At 42.8% G+C, this 18383-nt stretch overlaps 1 protein-coding gene across 12 annotated transcripts in view; it reads left to right on the forward strand.

Annotated features, from left to right (window-relative positions):
* The window catches only part of BMAL1 (basic helix-loop-helix ARNT like 1), a 48199-nt gene that overhangs the window by 8484 nt on the left and 21332 nt on the right, over nt 1–18383 (forward strand). For 9 of the 12 annotated variants that reach the window (XM_005531566.3, XM_088057474.1, XM_014260209.2 and 6 more), the window contains exons 2-3: nt 14936–15059; nt 15734–15881. In XM_005531566.3, the coding sequence (XP_005531623.1) occupies nt 15742–15881 (140 nt within the window). In that variant the 5' untranslated portion in view covers nt 14936–15059; nt 15734–15741. Of the gene's footprint in view, nt 1–14691; nt 14816–14935; nt 15060–15733; nt 15882–18143; nt 18254–18383 lie in introns of those variants that run through there. The other 3 variants (XM_014260211.2, XM_088057477.1, XM_014260206.2) reach the window with 2 other exon arrangements.

The following is an 18383-nucleotide window of genomic DNA, read 5'->3' on the forward strand; positions in this document are numbered from 1 at the left end:
AGCGTGCCTTTTAGAACAGGATTTGCTCAGGCAAGTGCTTAAGCCTGGATTCATTTGTGGTGTGCTGTAACACTTGTGTAATCTACTTTCTTTGGCACACATTTCAGATGCAAACTTCTTATTTTTTAAAACAAATATTTGGGCACTCATCTGACTTGTCCCCTAGTTTTAGGTTATTTCTGTGGTTCTCTAATTTCTTGTAGCCTCAAACCATGGAATGATGGTGTCCCTTGACAAACCTGGAAAAGTACTGGTTTCAGTTATTTGTCAAGGAAACCTATTTTTCCATTTTTTCTGCTGGATTTTGTTTGGTGACTTTGGAAAACCTGGTAGCTGATGTCTTTATTTACAGACGCAGACACCCAAAAATTCCCCTTTGGACTCGCCTGTGTCTTTCTGTCCTCCCGTGTCTGTGCTGGGAGCGCGTCTGTGGCGGTGACGATGTTTTGGAGCCATGGTGTGTTGGCAACCAGCTCACAGAATAACACTGGGGCAGCTTCTCGGGTTTGCCTGGAGGAGTGGCTGCCAAATGCATTTCAAAGACTTTCAGGAAGCAGGAAAAGAAACCTCCCTGCCCTTCCAGCACCTGGAAGAATCTTGATGCACTAGCTTGGAGGAGAAACATTAGGGACAAGTACAGCTGACTTTGGTTGCCCTTTCTAGCAAACCTCATTGCATGTTGCAGTGAAGGGTTGGTTTTTCACCTCCAAATACGAGCCAGCATATCCTCTGTAACTCCTCCCTGTGACAGAATTTGGCCGAGTCTTTGTTTGGCAGCAGTGGGTGAGTTTCTCTTCAATCATTCCTCACGGTGTAGTTCTGTATTTTCCACACATCCTTCCAGAAGTGTACTCATCCCAATCATTTCCACATGTGAGCTTTTCCTTGTTTTCCACCCTTCAAAGGGCTGGTCGCTTCGTTCCTGGTGGCTCCTTGTGTTGTGCTCTGCTTTTATCTTTGAATTTGCACGTTCCCCCTGCTCAGGCTGCGGGCATCGGTCGTCTCGGTCCAGTTAGAGTTGATGGCTCCATGTGCCATCCCAACCCTGAACCATGGTTTTTAAACCTGACCCAAGTTAGGGGTTAGGTTTAAGATGGAAACATTCATCCAGGTTCCTTCTTCACTGTGCTGCTGTGGATGGGAGACAGATTTCACTTGGGTGTTGATGAAACAGCTTTCTAGAAAAGGAGCAAGTTTATCCAAAGCAGCAGCTCACAAACAAAACAAAGACATTTCAGAGTGTTTGTTGAATGCTTCTATTACCCTGGAGGCTTTGTGGGGTTACCTGTGCTGTAATCTGCCTTTGGGAGTGCTCCCACGTTCAGGTGTGTGTGTGCAAGGGATGTTAAATGGACACTCACTGGTGGGCTCATCGTCTCTCCACTGTACAGCTGGTATCTGTTTGACTTCTGAATCACCTTACTGGCATCTACTCAGACTTGTAGCTTTTTTAAAAAGTTACTTCTTTACAGGGTTAGTTTTAATCTGTTTTGGATCTCTGAACAGTTCACTGTGGGGTTAGGTGAGTACCAGTGCTGTATGGGAGTACCCAGCTGAATGCTGAAGCCAGGAGGTTAAAAGCTCTTGCAGTTAGAAAGGGTTAAAAGGTTAGAGTTTCAACTTCTCAGCTAATGAAACGGTGTGAATTGTGTCACCTGAATCTCCCAAAGTGTGTGCTGCACTGTAAAAATCAACCTAGCCCTGCGATAAATAAACTCTGGAGCTGATTCATAGTTACTGTGTGTGAGCTGAGTAGGGATTAGTCAGTAGCATTAATTCTGGCAATTTCCACTTGGCTTGCTTGAGAAATACATGTGCCCTTTCTATCTGGCAGCCAAGTCCTGTTTCTGTATGTCACATTTCCAAGAGGAAGTGACTGAGGGTGGAAGGACTTTATTGACTGGCAGTTCCCAGGGCAGCGCTGGAGAGGTGCACAAAAGTTTCTGTGCCTTGGTAAACAAGGATATCAAGCTGGACTCAAAGGTAGGTTGATCAATGTAGGATGTTAATTATGTCATAACTTTAATGCTTTTCCGGACTTGATAAAGTGTGAATAGAAAACTGACAGGAGTTCAAGTTAGCAAAACCGAAAACAGTTCATGATCTGTTTTGTGAATGTAAATTTAGAGTGTCAGATGAAGGGAGCACAACTGAACTTACTTAAAGGAGGAAAAAGCAATTCCCTGGATTCATCCTGCAGTCAATGAGCTGATAACATTATCTGGAAGGAGAAAATGAAATGAGGGTTAGTAGCAGATAGGTGCCTTGGTGAAATTCAGGCTAGAAAAGCTGGAAGTTAGGAACAAGAAGTGAGTTTTGGAACAGAAAAGGTGAGAGGCGGGTGAGGGATTCTTACAACACATCAGTTCTTCCAGGATATCTTTGCAAAGTAAACTTTGACCTGAATTGCTGCCTATCAGTGTGTCCTATAAAAGGGTAGATGAGGTCTCCTCCTGTGCAGCAGAGGAGAGCAGAACACGATTGTACAGGGGAACAGATATGAATGAATCTGGTATCAGAGTTGAGATAAAACTTGTCTGCTTATCTGTACTCTCTGTTTGAGTAGAAGGGAGTGCAAGGACATACAGCTTTTACCAGGCTGAGAATGACAGAGAGAAGGGGACTACAGAGACTCTTGCAGCAAAACAAGTCAAAAGGTTAAAGTTACTACAGGAGGTTTTTGTGTTGATATGCTCTAAAGCATACATAGAATGTAATGCCCATAAGTTTTGTTCAGCAAAAGTAAAATGCAAAGCAAACATCACTTTTGGTCAGTAATCTTAATATTTCAATGGATCAAAATATAGCACTTCTTTATTTTGGAATAAGAATGTCAAGTTTTAAGACCAGTGATTTGCTATAAAGTGAAAATTTTGAGCACTGATACTGGAGGGAGACAAAAGTGGGAGAGAAACATGAGGAGCTGATACTCATATCATAGGAATTTACTATGATTTAACATGAGGATAGTGAAAATGCCTTTATATTTGTCAGTTACTCAGGGTAATTATTTTGTGTTTAGTCAGTTACTTCAGAATTTTGAGAATGTTAATTTAAGCTTGTACCTTTAGGAACAACAAATAAATTCAATGCATGTTGTGGAAGAGGAGACAGAACCTTTGAAGAGAGCTGAAGGGACTTTAACAGAAAAAAAAGCATTTCAGTCGAGCACCAGATGAGTGACTGAAGAAAACACACATACAAGCAGAGTATGTATTTCTCTGTTAAAGTCAGGGTACAGTAGTGCATGAGATTGGAGTGAACATTTCAGAAAAGTAGGACTCTAAAAAAAAAAAAAAAAAGCCAGAACTCTTTGTATCTATTGTTCAGTACATGATCCTCTGAAATATGTGATGCTTTTCTGTTCTAAGCATGTTTGTCTGGTTGGGTTTTTCCCCATGAGTAATCAAAGGTCAAAGGTTTGGCTTGATGATCTTGGAGGTCTTTTCCAACCTTAATGGTTCTATGATCAGTAAGTTTGCCTGCTTTGGTGGGCCCTTTGGCCCCTTTTCAAAAGGGATTTGAGAGCTCTATTTAATGATGGGGAAGATGTGGTGGTGCAGGAGAGGTTTGAGGTGAGTGGGGCAGTGTTCACGGACTGAAGAGCCTGGCAAGGTGAGGCTTGGACCTGCCATTCTGGTGTTTGCTTTGGCTGCTTTGTGCCTGCTGACTTTTCTGTGGCTCCTTGCTCTGGGTGCTGCAGGGGAGTTCAACTGTTTAAACTGGGTTTGAAATTCCGCTTACGAAAGCAGACAAACCTGGCCTCCTGTACTAGGCTGGTTTTTTTTGGACAAGCTAAGCTTATACAAGCTGCTTTGCTAAATTCATAATGTCTACTGATTCAGTTCAAATGTTCCACCTGGTGCTGAGTGGATGATAATTGCAGGTGAGTTAACTTAAAACAGAGTTGACCTGGAAGGGTTTTTTGAGGATGTTGTATATTTCACACTTTCCCTGTGAGTATTCCATATATATCATACTTGGAAATAGAAGTTTCTCTGAATACTTAATGGAGGTCATGTTCTTTTTCTGATAACTGAGAGACCATTGTGTGCCATCAGGAAGACCCAGCTGCTGTCCCCAGTCTCCAGCAGGGCTGTGAGTTGCTCCTGATGAAGAGTAGGATGAGGGCCCACAGTTACCTTCAGCTCAGGGACTTCACCCTCAGCAGAATCCCTTTCCATGAGCTGCTCCAGCCTCTCTGTGCAAAGCACATGAGCTTTCCGGCCTCCTGCTACCTGGCAGAGAGTTTCCACAGCCTTCCACCTCGCGTGGAGGGCTGTGTTGTTTTCAGCCTTTCAGCCAAGCTTTGCTTGATGTCCCCATGACATTTGATGAGGTTGTAGATCTTGGTCCTGGCCAGTTTTCTAAGCTGAAGGAGACCAGTGTTTTCATTATTCCTCAAGCAGAACTCATTGCCTCTATTGTTCTACTGAGTGAAAGTAGAAGGTTTTCCATTTTCTAATAAATTTGACTGCTGTGGATTTGTTGGATGATATCCAAGCCATCCTCTGTTCAGGAGCTGTAAATAATTATGAGCATTTGTAAGTGGTAACTAAGGGACTGCATTATTAATATTTGGCACAAGTCTGCTACTTGCAGAAATAAAATCATCTAAACCTACTTAAGCTTTTTTGAGGATGAATGTGAACTGTCTAGTGATCCTTCCTGGGTCCACTGGGATCAGACTGCGTAGGTCGTGGAATGTTCTCTTTTGGAATTAAAACACCAGGTTGGAAAAACTTCTGGTTACAACTGTTAGTCAGATGTCCCTTTGCTCTGTGGTGCATCCCTTCTTGATTAGGAGGGGAAGGAGGTTGTTGTGTGGATGGATAAAGACAAGAAATCGTGAAAAAAAAAAAAAGTCAAGCATGCAACCTTCTGTTTTCTGAAGAGTTCTTTTTTGGGGTGGGTGGCTGGGATTTGTTGCGTTGGGTTTTTTCTGAACAGGTTTTTTTCCTCCGTTGCCCGTGTTTGGTCTTGGCAGGATTTTTTATCTCTCGGGTTTTTTTTTGTATGTGTGTGTCTATTACACGCTGTTCTTCCCTGCTTGCATTTCCATTATTTTTAATTTTGTAATGGTTGAGATGTCTGCATAGCAATAAGGATCCCATTAAGTGAACTGCTGGTGTTCCCTTATAAAGGCTGTCATGATTTGGGAACGCGAGTCTTTGTTCCAAATACAGCAGCGATTTTAAAACTTCAGTTTCAGTTGTAATGTAAAAGTATGCATTCAGACTTGACTGTTGATTTAAATTAGAAATCACAGATTTAAAAGCCTGTCTAGAAAATGCAAGTCTGGGGCTTGTATCCAGCTGTATCTCTGGCTGCTGAATGTCACAGGTTTGGAAATTTGGTGGTTCTCAACATCAGCCTGAATGTTCAGAGGCACAAAAAAGGGAATATGTTGTATCAGCCATTTCTCTAAAGGGCTGTCCTATTGCTGTAGGCATTTCTCAGGAAAATAAAGCTTCTACTCCCACGGCAGCAGTGACTGCAGAGTGGATGGAAATACTCCTGTACTGTGTCTGTATATTCATAACTCGTCATTCACAAAAGAGCAGAGAAAATGTCACAGTGCAGATGTGGATCAGCGGAAAGGTTTCAGCACACCTTGTTTTGCTCAAACCGAGGAGGGATTTGTGTGTTGAAAACAAGTCCTGTGGGAGTGCTGAAAATATCTGGAAAGTGCAGAAAGGCTGTAACAGGGATGGATATTTAAACTGCTTACTGTAGTTGGGACATTTCTTCCCTTCCCCTTCTCTGCCACATCTCCTCCCCCTGCTCTGAGCTGTTTCTGGGTATCATCTGACCTTTGAGCGAGGCAGCTGAGATTTCTGAACCCCCAGAAGACCCTGCTTTCTCTCAAGTTATTGTTCAGCCTGATGAATTCAATACACTCTACAGGCAGGCTCTGGGGACTTTTCTAAAGTCTCTGCTGGAGTACTGGAAGGGAGATCTGGGGGAAGAGTGACAAGAGAATAAAAAAGGGAAGTAAAGCCATCCCTTTGGCACTAAGGTGGTTTATCAGCTGTTCTGTGAAACTGCTATGAGGTTTTCAGCAGTGTCTCATGCTTATCCTGAGCTAGACAAATACAACTTTCTCCAAGCCATATTCTGATGGTTTTTCCCTAAATTATCACTTGCTCTGCTCCGTCAGGTCTTGCTCTGAATGCTGTGATTACAAAGCCTCAAAAGCAAATCTGTTCAAAATGCTGGCTTTGGTGAGGTTCACATTGTAGGGTGTTGGGGGCTCACCTTGAACCTGTGTCACATTGCACAGAAATTCCAGTTTGTCCAAGAAGGAGAGAAGGAAACAGAAAACATAGCTAGTGCTGGAGTAGAAGCCAAAAGCATTCACTTAAGCGTTCAGAATGTGGTGCAGTGAGACATCTGACTTTAGTGTCCTGCTGAAGGACTCCTTTGGGCTGTCACTGTGGTTTCGGTGTCCTGCCATCCCTTGCCTTGTTCCCTCGCAGTCCTGAGCACTGCTTTGGCTGGACAGGGAGTTGTCAGCTACAGCAATTTTGCTCCTAATGTGCTGTGTCAATATTAGTGCTGGCCTGGGGGGCCTTGGGAGCTTGCCCTACTTCTCCGTGTTCTCCGTGGCTGCGCTTCCAAGTGCCTCGTGTGGCTCTCTCCAAAGGGATAGTGCCCCAGGGTGAGCTTCCATGGCTTAGAAAGGCAGCTCTCCTCAGCCTTGGCAGCAAATCCCTCCTTTCAAAACCTGGCTTCCAGGTCCTGGTGGTGGTGTTACCTCCATTGACCGAGACTGCGAGTGACCCCTGTGTCTCTTCTTGCTGTGCGTTTCTTTACGTGTTTGCCATAAAACAATTCAGAGTCAGGGTTTGATTTGGATTTAACTGGCAAATAATGTGACTTCAGGAGAGGAAGCTGCTGAGCTCATTTCTGTCAGTGTTTATTGGTGCTCCACCAACAGAGGGACTCCAGGTGCACACGGGGGTAGCTGCAGCTATTTACAGGTGCATGTGTGGGCAGAGGTTTTCTTAAAACTGGAAATTTGTCAGTAATTTTAGAGTTGTAAATTTCTGTTTCCACACAAACTTTGTACAGTAGCTATGCCATCACTGTACATTCTCTGGATTTTTTTTTTTTCCTTTTTTACCAGATTCCTGCTTGTACACCTAACAAAAAGGTGTGATGGAAGCTGGAAATGAAAGTATCAGCTATGAATAGAACCACCTGTCTTTGCTTCTTCTGGTGATATTTTTGCCCTCTTGTTCCAATGCTTTGTTCCCTGAAGATATGAAGTATTTAGCTGCAGTTTGGCAGCAGATATCTGAATGAAAGGTCTTGCAAGTGCCAAATGTGTTTGGGTTTGTTGTAGTAATAACATGACAAATAATCTGTGCAATATCTCTACAAGTATTTGGACCAGGTGGTTCAACTCAGAACTAGGATTTTCACCATAATAGATGCACTTCAGAGGCTAAAAGAAGTGAGTAATGGTTCAGTCTATTCAGCTGAAAAATGGCTAATTTCCCATAATGCATGAACTATAAAAGTCAAGTGAGAAAATATTAGTTGGGCAGTATTATTCATGCCGTGGCTTGAGTGTGCTGTTTGGTTTGCATGCCTACAGTGCTCAGTAAGAGGAGGGAAGAAAATGGGGACCTGAAAAAGCCCGGAAGGGCTTGGTGGCTGGAAGCTGCAGGAACTGGTGGAGAGCTGTGCCAGTGAGAAGAGTGACTGCAGTTAAAGCTTGTGCTCACTTGAAATGTTAAATTTAAGAGATATCCTATTGCAAGAGGTATTAAAATACAAGCAGGAGTTCTGAGCTTGAGGAAGAAGCCCTGGAAGGGGTTCCATGGTGTGCCAAATCACTGATCACAGGGTGAAATTCTACTTTCGACATAAATGAGGAAGTGTTTTGCTAGGCTGCTGTTTCATTTAAAAGACACATTTCTTTGAACTTCTGAGAGGATTTTACCTTCCTGCCACTGAAAGACAACTTTTGAGATTATGAACTACAGGAAGAATATTTGCTGAGGATCCACGAGCTTCACTGAGCTGTAGTAAGGAAATTAAATTTGCCCAGATCATATCACAGTCATAATAATACTTACAGTGTACAGTTGGGCTTTATTCATCAACTTTAGATTAGAAGATGTGCATTTAACAATATGAAACTTACCTGTTCTCTTTGGCTAATTGAAGTCTTCAAGACCTTCATCTAAAACATCTGTCTGCTGTAAACTGCTGCTCATATTTAGGAGTTGGATGAAATCTTGAGACAAAAAGCTGCATCTTTTGGACTACAAGTGCAAAAAGGAGGTATTTCCAGCAGTGAGTTAGAGGCACTGACTGCAAATTCCCACTGTTTGTGTAACATGGGGAGTGAGTTAAGTAGCTTACCTACTTGTTATCTTGTGTGCTTCTCCTGCTCCAGAAATGTCACTCCAGGTTGTGTACACTCCTCTTACAGAGAAATTTCTAATCTTGTAAAAATTTTGGCTTTGAAGTTGACTCTACAGTGCATCTTCTGTTGTTGACAGATCAGAAGTAAGGTGTACAACTTGGGGAGACTTCACAGAACTGCTGCCTCCTCACTTGAGAAGGTTTTTGTTGTTCTGTGGCTTTGGGTGTGTGTTTCTGATCAAAGCATGCTGGAAGTACATAAGCTATTAAAGAAATCAGCTTCGATTAGGTTTTTCCTTGAAGCCCATTAATGTTGGATAATTGATTTACCCACATGGTAGGATGGATTTTGCTGTCTTTCACACACCCTGCTCTGCCTCCCACCCTCTCCAGATCCCTTGGCTGGCTTAGGGTTGGTGAGCAAGGACTGCATTCAGCAGTTGTGAAATGTCCCTCACACATTAGAGGCTGGACCTGGCTTGGGAACTCAGGATTTTGGCTAAGTTTAGACTGTAGTAATTGAGGGACTAGATTTCTTTTGTTGTGCCTGGCTTCATTTCTTTTAACTCTGTCACTACTAAAAGAACAACTGATTTTGATGTCAAATGACTAGATTGAAATAACTGGCCCAAAGGACTTAAAGTTTCTGTTGTCTTTTAAGTCTTCTCATTCTCCCCGGTCTGGAAAATTCAATACCTTGTTTCTTCTCACACATACACAAAATCTTCTGAAGGATTGGAATAAATTAATATTAAATAGAGCTTTCTAATATAGATTTTGTGAACTTATTTCACCAACATTTAACATTAGTGGACCCTATTTTTAATGTTACTTTGTTCCATAACTTATGTTTCAGAAATTCTGGGGTGCTGTGCTGAACAACATTTCTAAAGCATTATTTTAGCGTATGTTGGTTTGGGTGCCTTGTGTTTAAATAATTAAAACACTTCTGACATTGGGCTCAATCCTTTTTCTACAAGCAGCTGGATTTCTCAGGATGACTGATTTTCATTCCATTTTATGGAATAATGGCTGTATCCCTTTCCAGTGAAATCAGTCTGGATGATTTAGAACAGCAGGACCCTTTGAAATCCAGAACCATCCAAAGGAGTGTTCTGACTGAGAGTGGATCTTTCATTGACACACCTGGGTGTAATTCTTAGTGTAACTTTTTTAACTCTTTGTAGGAGATCAGCTGTTAGCTTACACACGTGTGGCAGGTACACATTTTTGGTAAAAGCCTCCCTAATGCATCCCTGTTGACCTTAGAGGTGGAATATGAACATGTGTTCCTAGAATATCTGTGGTGACCTCAGCGTGCCCATAGAATGTCACGAGACACCCAGTATCTCAGTTTGCAGAGCTCTGAGACAGAATTCAGCAGTTCCTGCTCTCAGGGGAGACACAAAGTGCTGGTCCAGTCTCATTCTGTGTGCTGGGGCTGAGTTTAGGAATCCCTGCAGCACTGGGAGCTGTCTATACCCAATATCTGGTGATGTGATGACCAGCACTTCTTGGTTCCACTGGCCTGTATAGAGGCTACACTTTGCTTCGTGTGTAGGGGTTTCATAAATCCCTTCAAACCTGGCCTTCCAAGAAAGGCAGGTCCCTTTCTGTTTTCCCTGTGGAAGCAGTTTCTTGGAACCTGAGGAGTGCATGTGCTGGCAGATTGATTATTGAAGCAGGCCAAATTCCTTTGGTAACAGCAGCGTGTTGGTACTGATTTCTAAGAGCGTGCATCACCACCTTTTCACAAGGGCTCCATTAGTTCCCTTGTGATGTTTCCTTTTGGTGGCTGCCCAGAATGAAATATGCAAACAGGGCAGCATAAGCTCACTTCAAAGAATAAGAGCTCCCAGAGTCTAATCTTGGCTGACGGGAAGCTTATACTAGATCAAGCTTTCAGTAATGGTTGCAAACTAGCAAGCTGTGTTGGAACACTCTTGCAGCTGGGATTCAGCGGGCAGGTAGAGGGGCAGACACTGAGATGTGAGAGGAAATGGACTCTCCTGTGGCTGAGGACCAGATTATCAGGACCTGGATAATCAGGATGCTGGTTCTGATCATGTCTCCCGTGGCTGTTCTGTAGAACTGTAAGCTAGGCCTTGAGCTCTGTCACTACAGTCTGTCCCAGTGCCCTGCTAAGGAGGGACATACTTCATCCGTAGCACAGCTGGTCTAAACAGGTTTGGTTCCTGGAAGTGTCATGGGTTGGCTTTGGTTCTGATCCATTTTTCCTTTTCTGCTTTGAAGGTGATCCATCCTTCTATCCATGTGTGACTTCTGTGTGACTACACCCCCTTGAAACACGTATTTATCTGCTTCACTCAGAGCATGAGCTAGGATTTTTGGAAGCTGTTTAATTCTGTTGGGTTCCCTTTCCAGAACCAGCCTGTTTTCCTTTCCTTCCACGCTGTCTGAAATTTCTACTTAGAGCTGCAGACAAATACAAACTGGGAGCAGTGTCTGAGACCCCACATGAGTGTGCTGCCAAGCAGGGGGATCTCTACAGACCAGAGAAAAGGGTCACCAAAAATCTTACAAAGAACCCGAGGAAGTTAGCAAAGGGAAATGCCAAGTCCTACACTGGAAAGGGAAAAGCCCCATGTCTCAGTACAGGTTAGGGACTGAACAGCTGGAAAAGAGCTTGGCAGAAAAGATATTGATGGTTTGTGAGCCAGCAAGGGTGCCCTTGGAGCAGAGGAGGCCAGGAGCCTCCTGGATTGCATCAGGAGCTGTGCTGGGCTGAGGGAAGTGATCCTTCCTTCCTTGCCATGTACTCAGCTCTGCTGAGACACTTCTGTGTTCTGAGCTGAGTTCTGAGCTCCCCCATGCAAGAGAAAGTTATTTTAGTGAGCACTGACTCTTGGTTTTGAGGCAGAGGGAAGAAAACAGAGAAGTCCTTTGTTAAAGTAGCTGGCAATAAAGGTTGTTGTGGGTACTTTCCCTCATAAACAAGGAGAGATGGGAGCCGAGACCCCTCTTGATCTGGAACTCTCAGTGTTCTGTGAAGAAGATGAAATGCATTGTTCTGTCTCAGCACTGTGAGAGTCTGGAGAGCTGTGATGATGTGACCTGTTGTGCCTTTTCTCAGAGACTCTGGTGATGAACAGATGCTCTCGGTGTGGGAGTGTACCTGGACAGATCTACACAGGAACTGCACATGGAGTTTTTCTTCTGTTTATTGGAGACTTTTTTCCCCCTCCGTGTCAAAATTGTTCCTCTTGTAGCTTTTGTCCTCTGGGAGTGCACAGTACTTGCAAATGGTGTTAGGGAGCCATTAAAACCACACAGTATCAATATATTGGAAAGATAGGAAGTATTCTGACTTAAGTATTCCTTAAGTACTGAGGGCAAAGGAAACTACCCTGCTTTACTTCAGGGATCTTCCTGTGATTGCTGAGGAGTTTTCCCTAATAAATGTTCTGATGTAGGAGCTGCCTGTTGCTTGCAGCATTGAGCCCGTGGATGCTGGTCTGCATCTTGAAATCATCCTGGGGACACTCGGAGTCCTCGTGCTGCTGAGCTGGAACCTCCCCATCACCCAGCACAAGCGGCTGGGGAGCCTCCAGCAGCAGCAGCAGCAAACTGGGGAAGGTGGAGAACCTCTCCTTGTGTTTTGTACCAGCTGGTGCTGTGACACTGAACTCCAGCCACGGAATACTGCTGCGAAGGGAAGTAGATGATTTCCTTTTCGGAGCTGTTTTTGGTTCAGTCATTATCCAGAGGGACAGCCAGTATCTCTTCAATGGCTTCTTCAGGAAACCGCACCACGGTTTTCCTCCGTCGTTGCGAAATCGCCCTTTTGAGCCACGAGATGCTCGTGATTCATAAAGTTACAAATTGCATTTCTTCCAGAATCAATCTGTGTGTGCATTGGCCGGGGCTGCCTGGGGGAGCCAGGGCTGCTGGGGCTTGTGGAAAGAGGTCCTGACTCTGGGTGGGTGCTTGGCTCGTGGAGCTGACCTACTTTAGCAGTGACCTTGATTTCTCAGAGGTGTTTGTGTGCTCGTGATCAGCTTTGCTGCATGATTAAGCTGGTCACGTGCCATCTCACTTCTTCTGCTAAGATTGCTTTTTGCTGTCTCATTAGCCTTGTTCCAGGGGATCACAGAAAGGTGGAATGCAGGGAATGGGGATGTCAAGGAAGTATCCCAAACAGGCTGTAGAGACAAACTGTCTTGGGTACAGTCACAAAATACCATTTGATTCTCCTCTGCAGGAGAATTCAATCAGAAAGTAGACTTCATGGCATTTTTTTCAAGTAGGTCCTTAGAGCACTTTGGCAACAGGTTTGGCATCATAAATGGAAGGTTTGAACTTTGCTTATATACATGGGTAACTTTTGTGTTCCTTCTCAGAGAGAATTTTTTTTAGGTATTGAACATCCAGCAGATGGAGGCTGAAAAGACAGAAAAATATTCAATTTCCTAGAATTTTAAGAAAGCCTTGTGAAAAAAAACCACATTTCTCTGAACTGTGTTATTTAGTAGGACATGCTGATTTTTGCTCTGATCATTGAGTTGACATCTTAACTTTAGAACTCATTTCAAGAGACGTTCATGGTTCTTAACTCCTGTAATGCTAAAATGTAGGACTGTGATTGTTAGGACTGGATGAGCATTTGGGACATGGTAGAGAAAGGGCTGACTGGAAAATAAATTGAGAATTCTCCTCTTTGTATACTTTTTTCTGCTTAAATGGTCAAGACACTTAAAATAGTTGCTTTGAAACTATCAAATATAGACAGGTATAAAATAGTACAGCTGAATGGATACTTGATTTCAAGATTTTTTTTCTATAAAACTGTTATGAAACTTTTGAGATGAACAATTTTTTTGCATTAGTGCACGGTGACTTGTGCAGCGTTCTGGTTCTGAAGCTGAAATGCTGACTGTTGCAGGCATTCTTAAAGAGAGAGAACTGTGATAAAATTAAAACCCCTTTTTCCCCTACTTCCTTTTTAATTTGTTCATTCCATCTCATCCCAGCCTCATGTCTGAGGTCATCATATCATTCACATATCTGTATGTGAACCCTCACATACAGAGGTGTTCAGGAGCACACTGAGTTTAGCTATAACAAATTTCTGCTACATCAGCTGAGGCTGAAGATCATGGGTCTGAGCAATGGCCAGTGACTGGTTTTACTGGAAAATTGAGCTGCAGCAAGCTCATCCAGCACAGTAACACCATTGATCTGTAGCTGTTGGGCTGCTGGGGGTGAGAGAGACGAAGCAGAGGCTGGGAAAAGGCTGGCACAGGGAGGCAGTAGGGCCTGGCCTACAAATAGCTACAGCTGTGAGTGAAAGCAAATGTGGTTGTGGATTCGATGGCATTTCGTAATTTGGCTTAAATTGGTGCAGATTTAGCTTTGGTCAGTTCTGGTGCCTCTGAATGTGCCTCTAGCAGTACGTCCACACAGTGTCAGAAATGGAAAAGGGGCTGGGTTATTTGGGAGAGGGCAACAGGGGAGTTGTTGGGTGAGATGGACCATGAGCCCCAGCAGCAGTTTGGATGCTCTGGAACAGCAGTGATCCTCTCTTCATTGGGGGTACCAAGACAATGGCTTACCTGACCTTACAGTGCCAGAAGCAGAAATTTAGATAATTGAAGCTTGTGAAATTCTGAATTCTGCTATTCTGGCAGACCTGAAGAAAATGGTAACAAGCAGCTTTGGATTTTTTTTTTTTTTGGTTAATAACTCATGTCTGCATACATGCTTCAGCAGAATTGGTTGTGGTCATGTTGACAGGATTGTAAACTTCTGAGAGTGTCATGGGAGCTTGTTCTGTGTACTTGGGAAGTTGTGCTGTCACAGGTTGGGAAAGGCATTCAGGGTGCTCCCAGGTGCTCAGCCAGAAATCTGTGCCCAATGGACTTTGGAAGTTTTCTTTCAAGAGGAAAATGTGGAACAGTTTCTAAGTCTTCCATAGTAAGTTTTGCTGAAAAACTTGTTCTGTGACAGAAGTGTGGAAGGGAGGGGCACCCACATGTGTGTACTATAGCTGGGAGACAATTTGAGGCTTGAGTTGTAGTGTGGGATCTAGATTTTATGTAAATCCTGAAGCCTGCAGAATAAAACAATATTTCACCCCTGGCTTTCGAAGATGCCAACTGCTGTTACATTGGCAAACAAAACAGTAAGCCAAGCCCAAACTTAGGACCACCCTTAGAGTCAGGCAGTCAGGAGTGAAGGGTGAGCCTGTCCTTTGCACTGTGGCAGCAATTTAACCCTTTCTGGCAGCATCTGACAGCAAATGTGCTCACGGTTGGCATCGTGGGACCATTGTGAGCAGAGGGGGTTTGTGCAAAGTCCAGAGGATGGGTCTGAAAGGAGGTGGTGCCAGAGCTCCCTTCTGCCAGAGCTTGGTCCATTGGAGATGCACATCCCAGCAGATAACCCTTTGGCTGGATGGATAAAGCTTCTGCACTTTGTAAGGAAATGAATATTTGATCCCTGAGCTGGAAACAAAACCTATTGCTTTTGTCAACTGTGTCTAAGCCAATTATTTTTAAGGTGTTTTTTTAAGCTTGCTGTTTTTCCTCCCATTCAGGTTTTTGGAAGTATTTGACCAACAGAACATGAGGCATGGAAGAGTTCTAAGGTTATCAGCTGCTTTGGGCCGAGCATCATCATCTTTGCCCAAGTGGATTTAGGCTTCCAAGACAGGCCTTCAGGTAAAACCTCTTGTCTTTTACAGTTGGTGCTATTTAGCAGGGAACTTTTCACAGGGTTTCTTCCAACAGTGTAATTATTTGCAGTCTAGAGGATTAAATAGTGAAGATTTGAATTACTTGCAGTCTAGAGGATTAAAAAGCCAATTTGATTCATTTGTACCTTTAACTCGACTTCTTAGACCACCATTGGGTTATAATGTTTTTATTTGTGGAGTCTGCTGTGCAGAGGTTTTTATTTCTATGGAAGTGTTCTGAATTCAGTGGAAATAGGACTTTAAAAGTTGGTGAACTCTAATGTGGTCTTCAACACTAAAACAAGTGTTTCTTGTCAGAAATATTCTTGTTAGGTAGAAGCAATTGGCTGGCCAGGTAACATAACATAAACCTGGTTTAGGTCAAGATCATTCTGACAAATCTCTAAAAACAATTGTGGTACATAATGTCTTTTGAGAATGGTCATGGTTTGTGTGCAATACTCCATACAGCAGTAACTGGAAAAGGAGAAATTTCCTGTTATTTTTACAGCAAGAGTTAAAAATAGAAACTGATTGTTACAGTTTTTAAGAATGCTAAATCAGAGATAACTTTTTTGGTTAAAAATATGTAAATATCTGCTTCTATTAATGCAGTGTTTTTTATGTTTGGGGGGTTTTTCATTTCTTCCCTAATGTTAGACAGTCCAATGGCAGACCAAAGGATGGACATATCTTCTACCATTAGTGACTTTATGTCACCAGACCCTGCTGACTTGATCTCCAGTTCCCTTAGCACTTCAGGAATGGACTGTAATAGGAAAAGAAAGGGAAGCTCAACTGATTATCAGTAAGTTGGATATCTCTTGATTTAAAGCTATGGTGCACTAAGAGGAAAGTTCATATAATAATAATAATGTTGATGAAAATAAAGCTGTCATCTCAGTGCAGCTAGAATTGAGGGCTATCACAAGGGGTAAGACTGAGGAGAAATCTTCTGGCTGGTGGGGGAGTGGAATTAGTACCGATGAAATGTACAGTGTGAAAGCTGATTATATTGACCATTTACATAGGAAATACAATGTCTGACTAACAGAGGGGGGAAGATAATAAATTTGTTGAAAAGTGGAAGCAAAACTAGGAGTAGTTCCTTTTCCTCACCTATTTTTTGCCTATTTAGTCACTTCCTATCCGCGTGCTGCCAGCCTTTGCCTGGTGAAGCTATTTTGATCTCTCATTTGAATATGAATCTGCACAGTCCCTGGTTTGAGGCATTAGAGCTGCCTTTCTTTTAACCAGCTGGTAATCTTGTAGTGGTTCTCAGGTGTGGAAGGAAAGCCCAGCACCTCTGCTTCAGAGCAGGGAGGGGCACAGCAGAGTTTGCCAAACTCCCAGACCTGGGGTGGCTCCTGCCCTGGGAGCACCAAGAGCAGCCTGCTGCCTGTAAATGCCTGTGCAAGCCTCCCCTGCACTGGGAATTCACACTGAGTGAGTGTGCCACATCCATTATTCATCCAGCCCATTTTTATGTAACTTAGCACAGGTTTTATTGCTGGGGGCCTTTGGATTGTTGGCAGCTCTTTTTATGAGGAGGGGCAGAGTTTTTAATCCATGCTGAGCATCACAAGTAAGGATTTGATTCCTTTTAGGAGAACTTGTGCACTAAACTTTAAATACCTCCCTGGAAAGCACACGTGTCCCTCTAGTTGAATTGACTACTACAAAATTGAGTGAACAGCCTCAATCCTCCCAACTTCTCTAGAAAGGATTTCTCCATTTTTATTCCCCTGGGTAGGAAGCATTACTCAGGTCCTCTTTTCCAAAAGACAGCTTGTTTTTGTAAGGTATAATTCTGCCCTTTAGGTTTTGTGTTTAGGTTTTTTTTAAATGTGTGAAAACTGTGTTTCCTTGAATCCTTAGTAAAATAAGTTGACTTGTTTTGTAGTCATACACTGCATACCACCACTTACTATGTAGTCATGCCACAGTTGATTTTGTGTTGTAAAGTAAATGGTGGCTACTAAATGTTCCTGTTGGAAAGCAGAGCTTAAGGTAGATCACCTTTATCCCTCCTTATATGTGTATGTATGGGAAAATGTTCAGAAATGCTACTGTTCAACTTCTGCTACCTGTTAAGGATTTTATTCTATTTATAATATTTATTTTACTGTATTTATAAATTATCCAAGTGTCCAGTTTGATGCTTCACGTACCAGTGAAGCCAGGGAATAAGGGAGGCAGAACCAGTGTTTTAGGGTGGTTCTTTGCTCACCTCTTGAGTTACAAGCAAGAGGAGTCATCAGCTGCACTTCCAGCTCTCCACTGCAGCTTTTTAGTTCTTTCTGCTGCAACTCCTCAAGGAAAATTCCCGCCCAGGTTATTGCTGTCACTTCAGCAAGGGCTGGTCAAATGCTGTTGTCCAAGGTTTCATGCATAGGATTATGAACAATAAATTTCTTTTCTTGGGAGTAATGCTTTCTGTGGAAATACTACATGATGAGAAAACAAACTCCCCTGATGCATTAGTAACTCACCTCATAGCCCTTCTAGATTTTGCTTTCTGGGGGTTTTTACACACAAACATCCCAGAGCTAAAGGTGGTGGCTCAAGTGCTGTTAAACTGTGAGCATCAGGAGTCAGTGGCCAAGACAATAACTCGGGTGTGCACACTGGGAGATGATAGAAACATTTAGAATGATCATTATGATTTTAAAACTGATCAGAAGGATAATTAGAGTGCAGTGAATAGTAGATGAAAGGCTGCCATGTTGGTTTTCATGAAGGCTCGTGTCCAGTGTTGAGCAGGAATAACTGGTATGTTATTGGCTGAGATGAGAAGACTTTTTCATAAGGCTTCTGTGAAACACAACCTCTTATCATGGTAAAGCTCAGTGGTATTTCAGGTCACTTTAGAGTCTTGAAGTGATGCCAGCAGTTAGTTTGCATGTAGAAATTCTGCTTAATTTCCTTGTGATATGATAAAGTCTGTATAAAGTTCAGCTTGGGACTTTAGACTAAAACAAAATGTGCATCTGCCCTGCTGGGCAAGAATCAAAAACTGAGAAACTTGGGATACTTTATTTTTATTTTTATGTTTTATTTCTGGCCTTAGAGTCCTCTGAAATCCCATTTATCTAACCACAAGGACAACACGCATAAAGCACAGATCTTTCCTTTCTGAAGATGAAACAATATCTCAATGATTTGCATAACATAATTTAGGTTAGTTGTTTTATTAGTTTCTCACGTTAAGTGTAATGAACTGTGCTCTCTTTTCTTAAAAAGCAGAATTATTCTTTCAGAAAGTAGATTAATTTGAACAAGCTTGTTTCTTTAGAAAACGCTCAGTGCT

The sequence above is a fragment of the Pseudopodoces humilis genome, chromosome 7 (assembly GCF_049639895.1).
Source record: "Pseudopodoces humilis isolate 2021_Gansu_Grassland_sample_001 chromosome 7, ASM4963989v1, whole genome shotgun sequence".
In the NCBI taxonomy this organism is placed as follows: Eukaryota; Metazoa; Chordata; class Aves; order Passeriformes; family Paridae; genus Pseudopodoces; species Pseudopodoces humilis.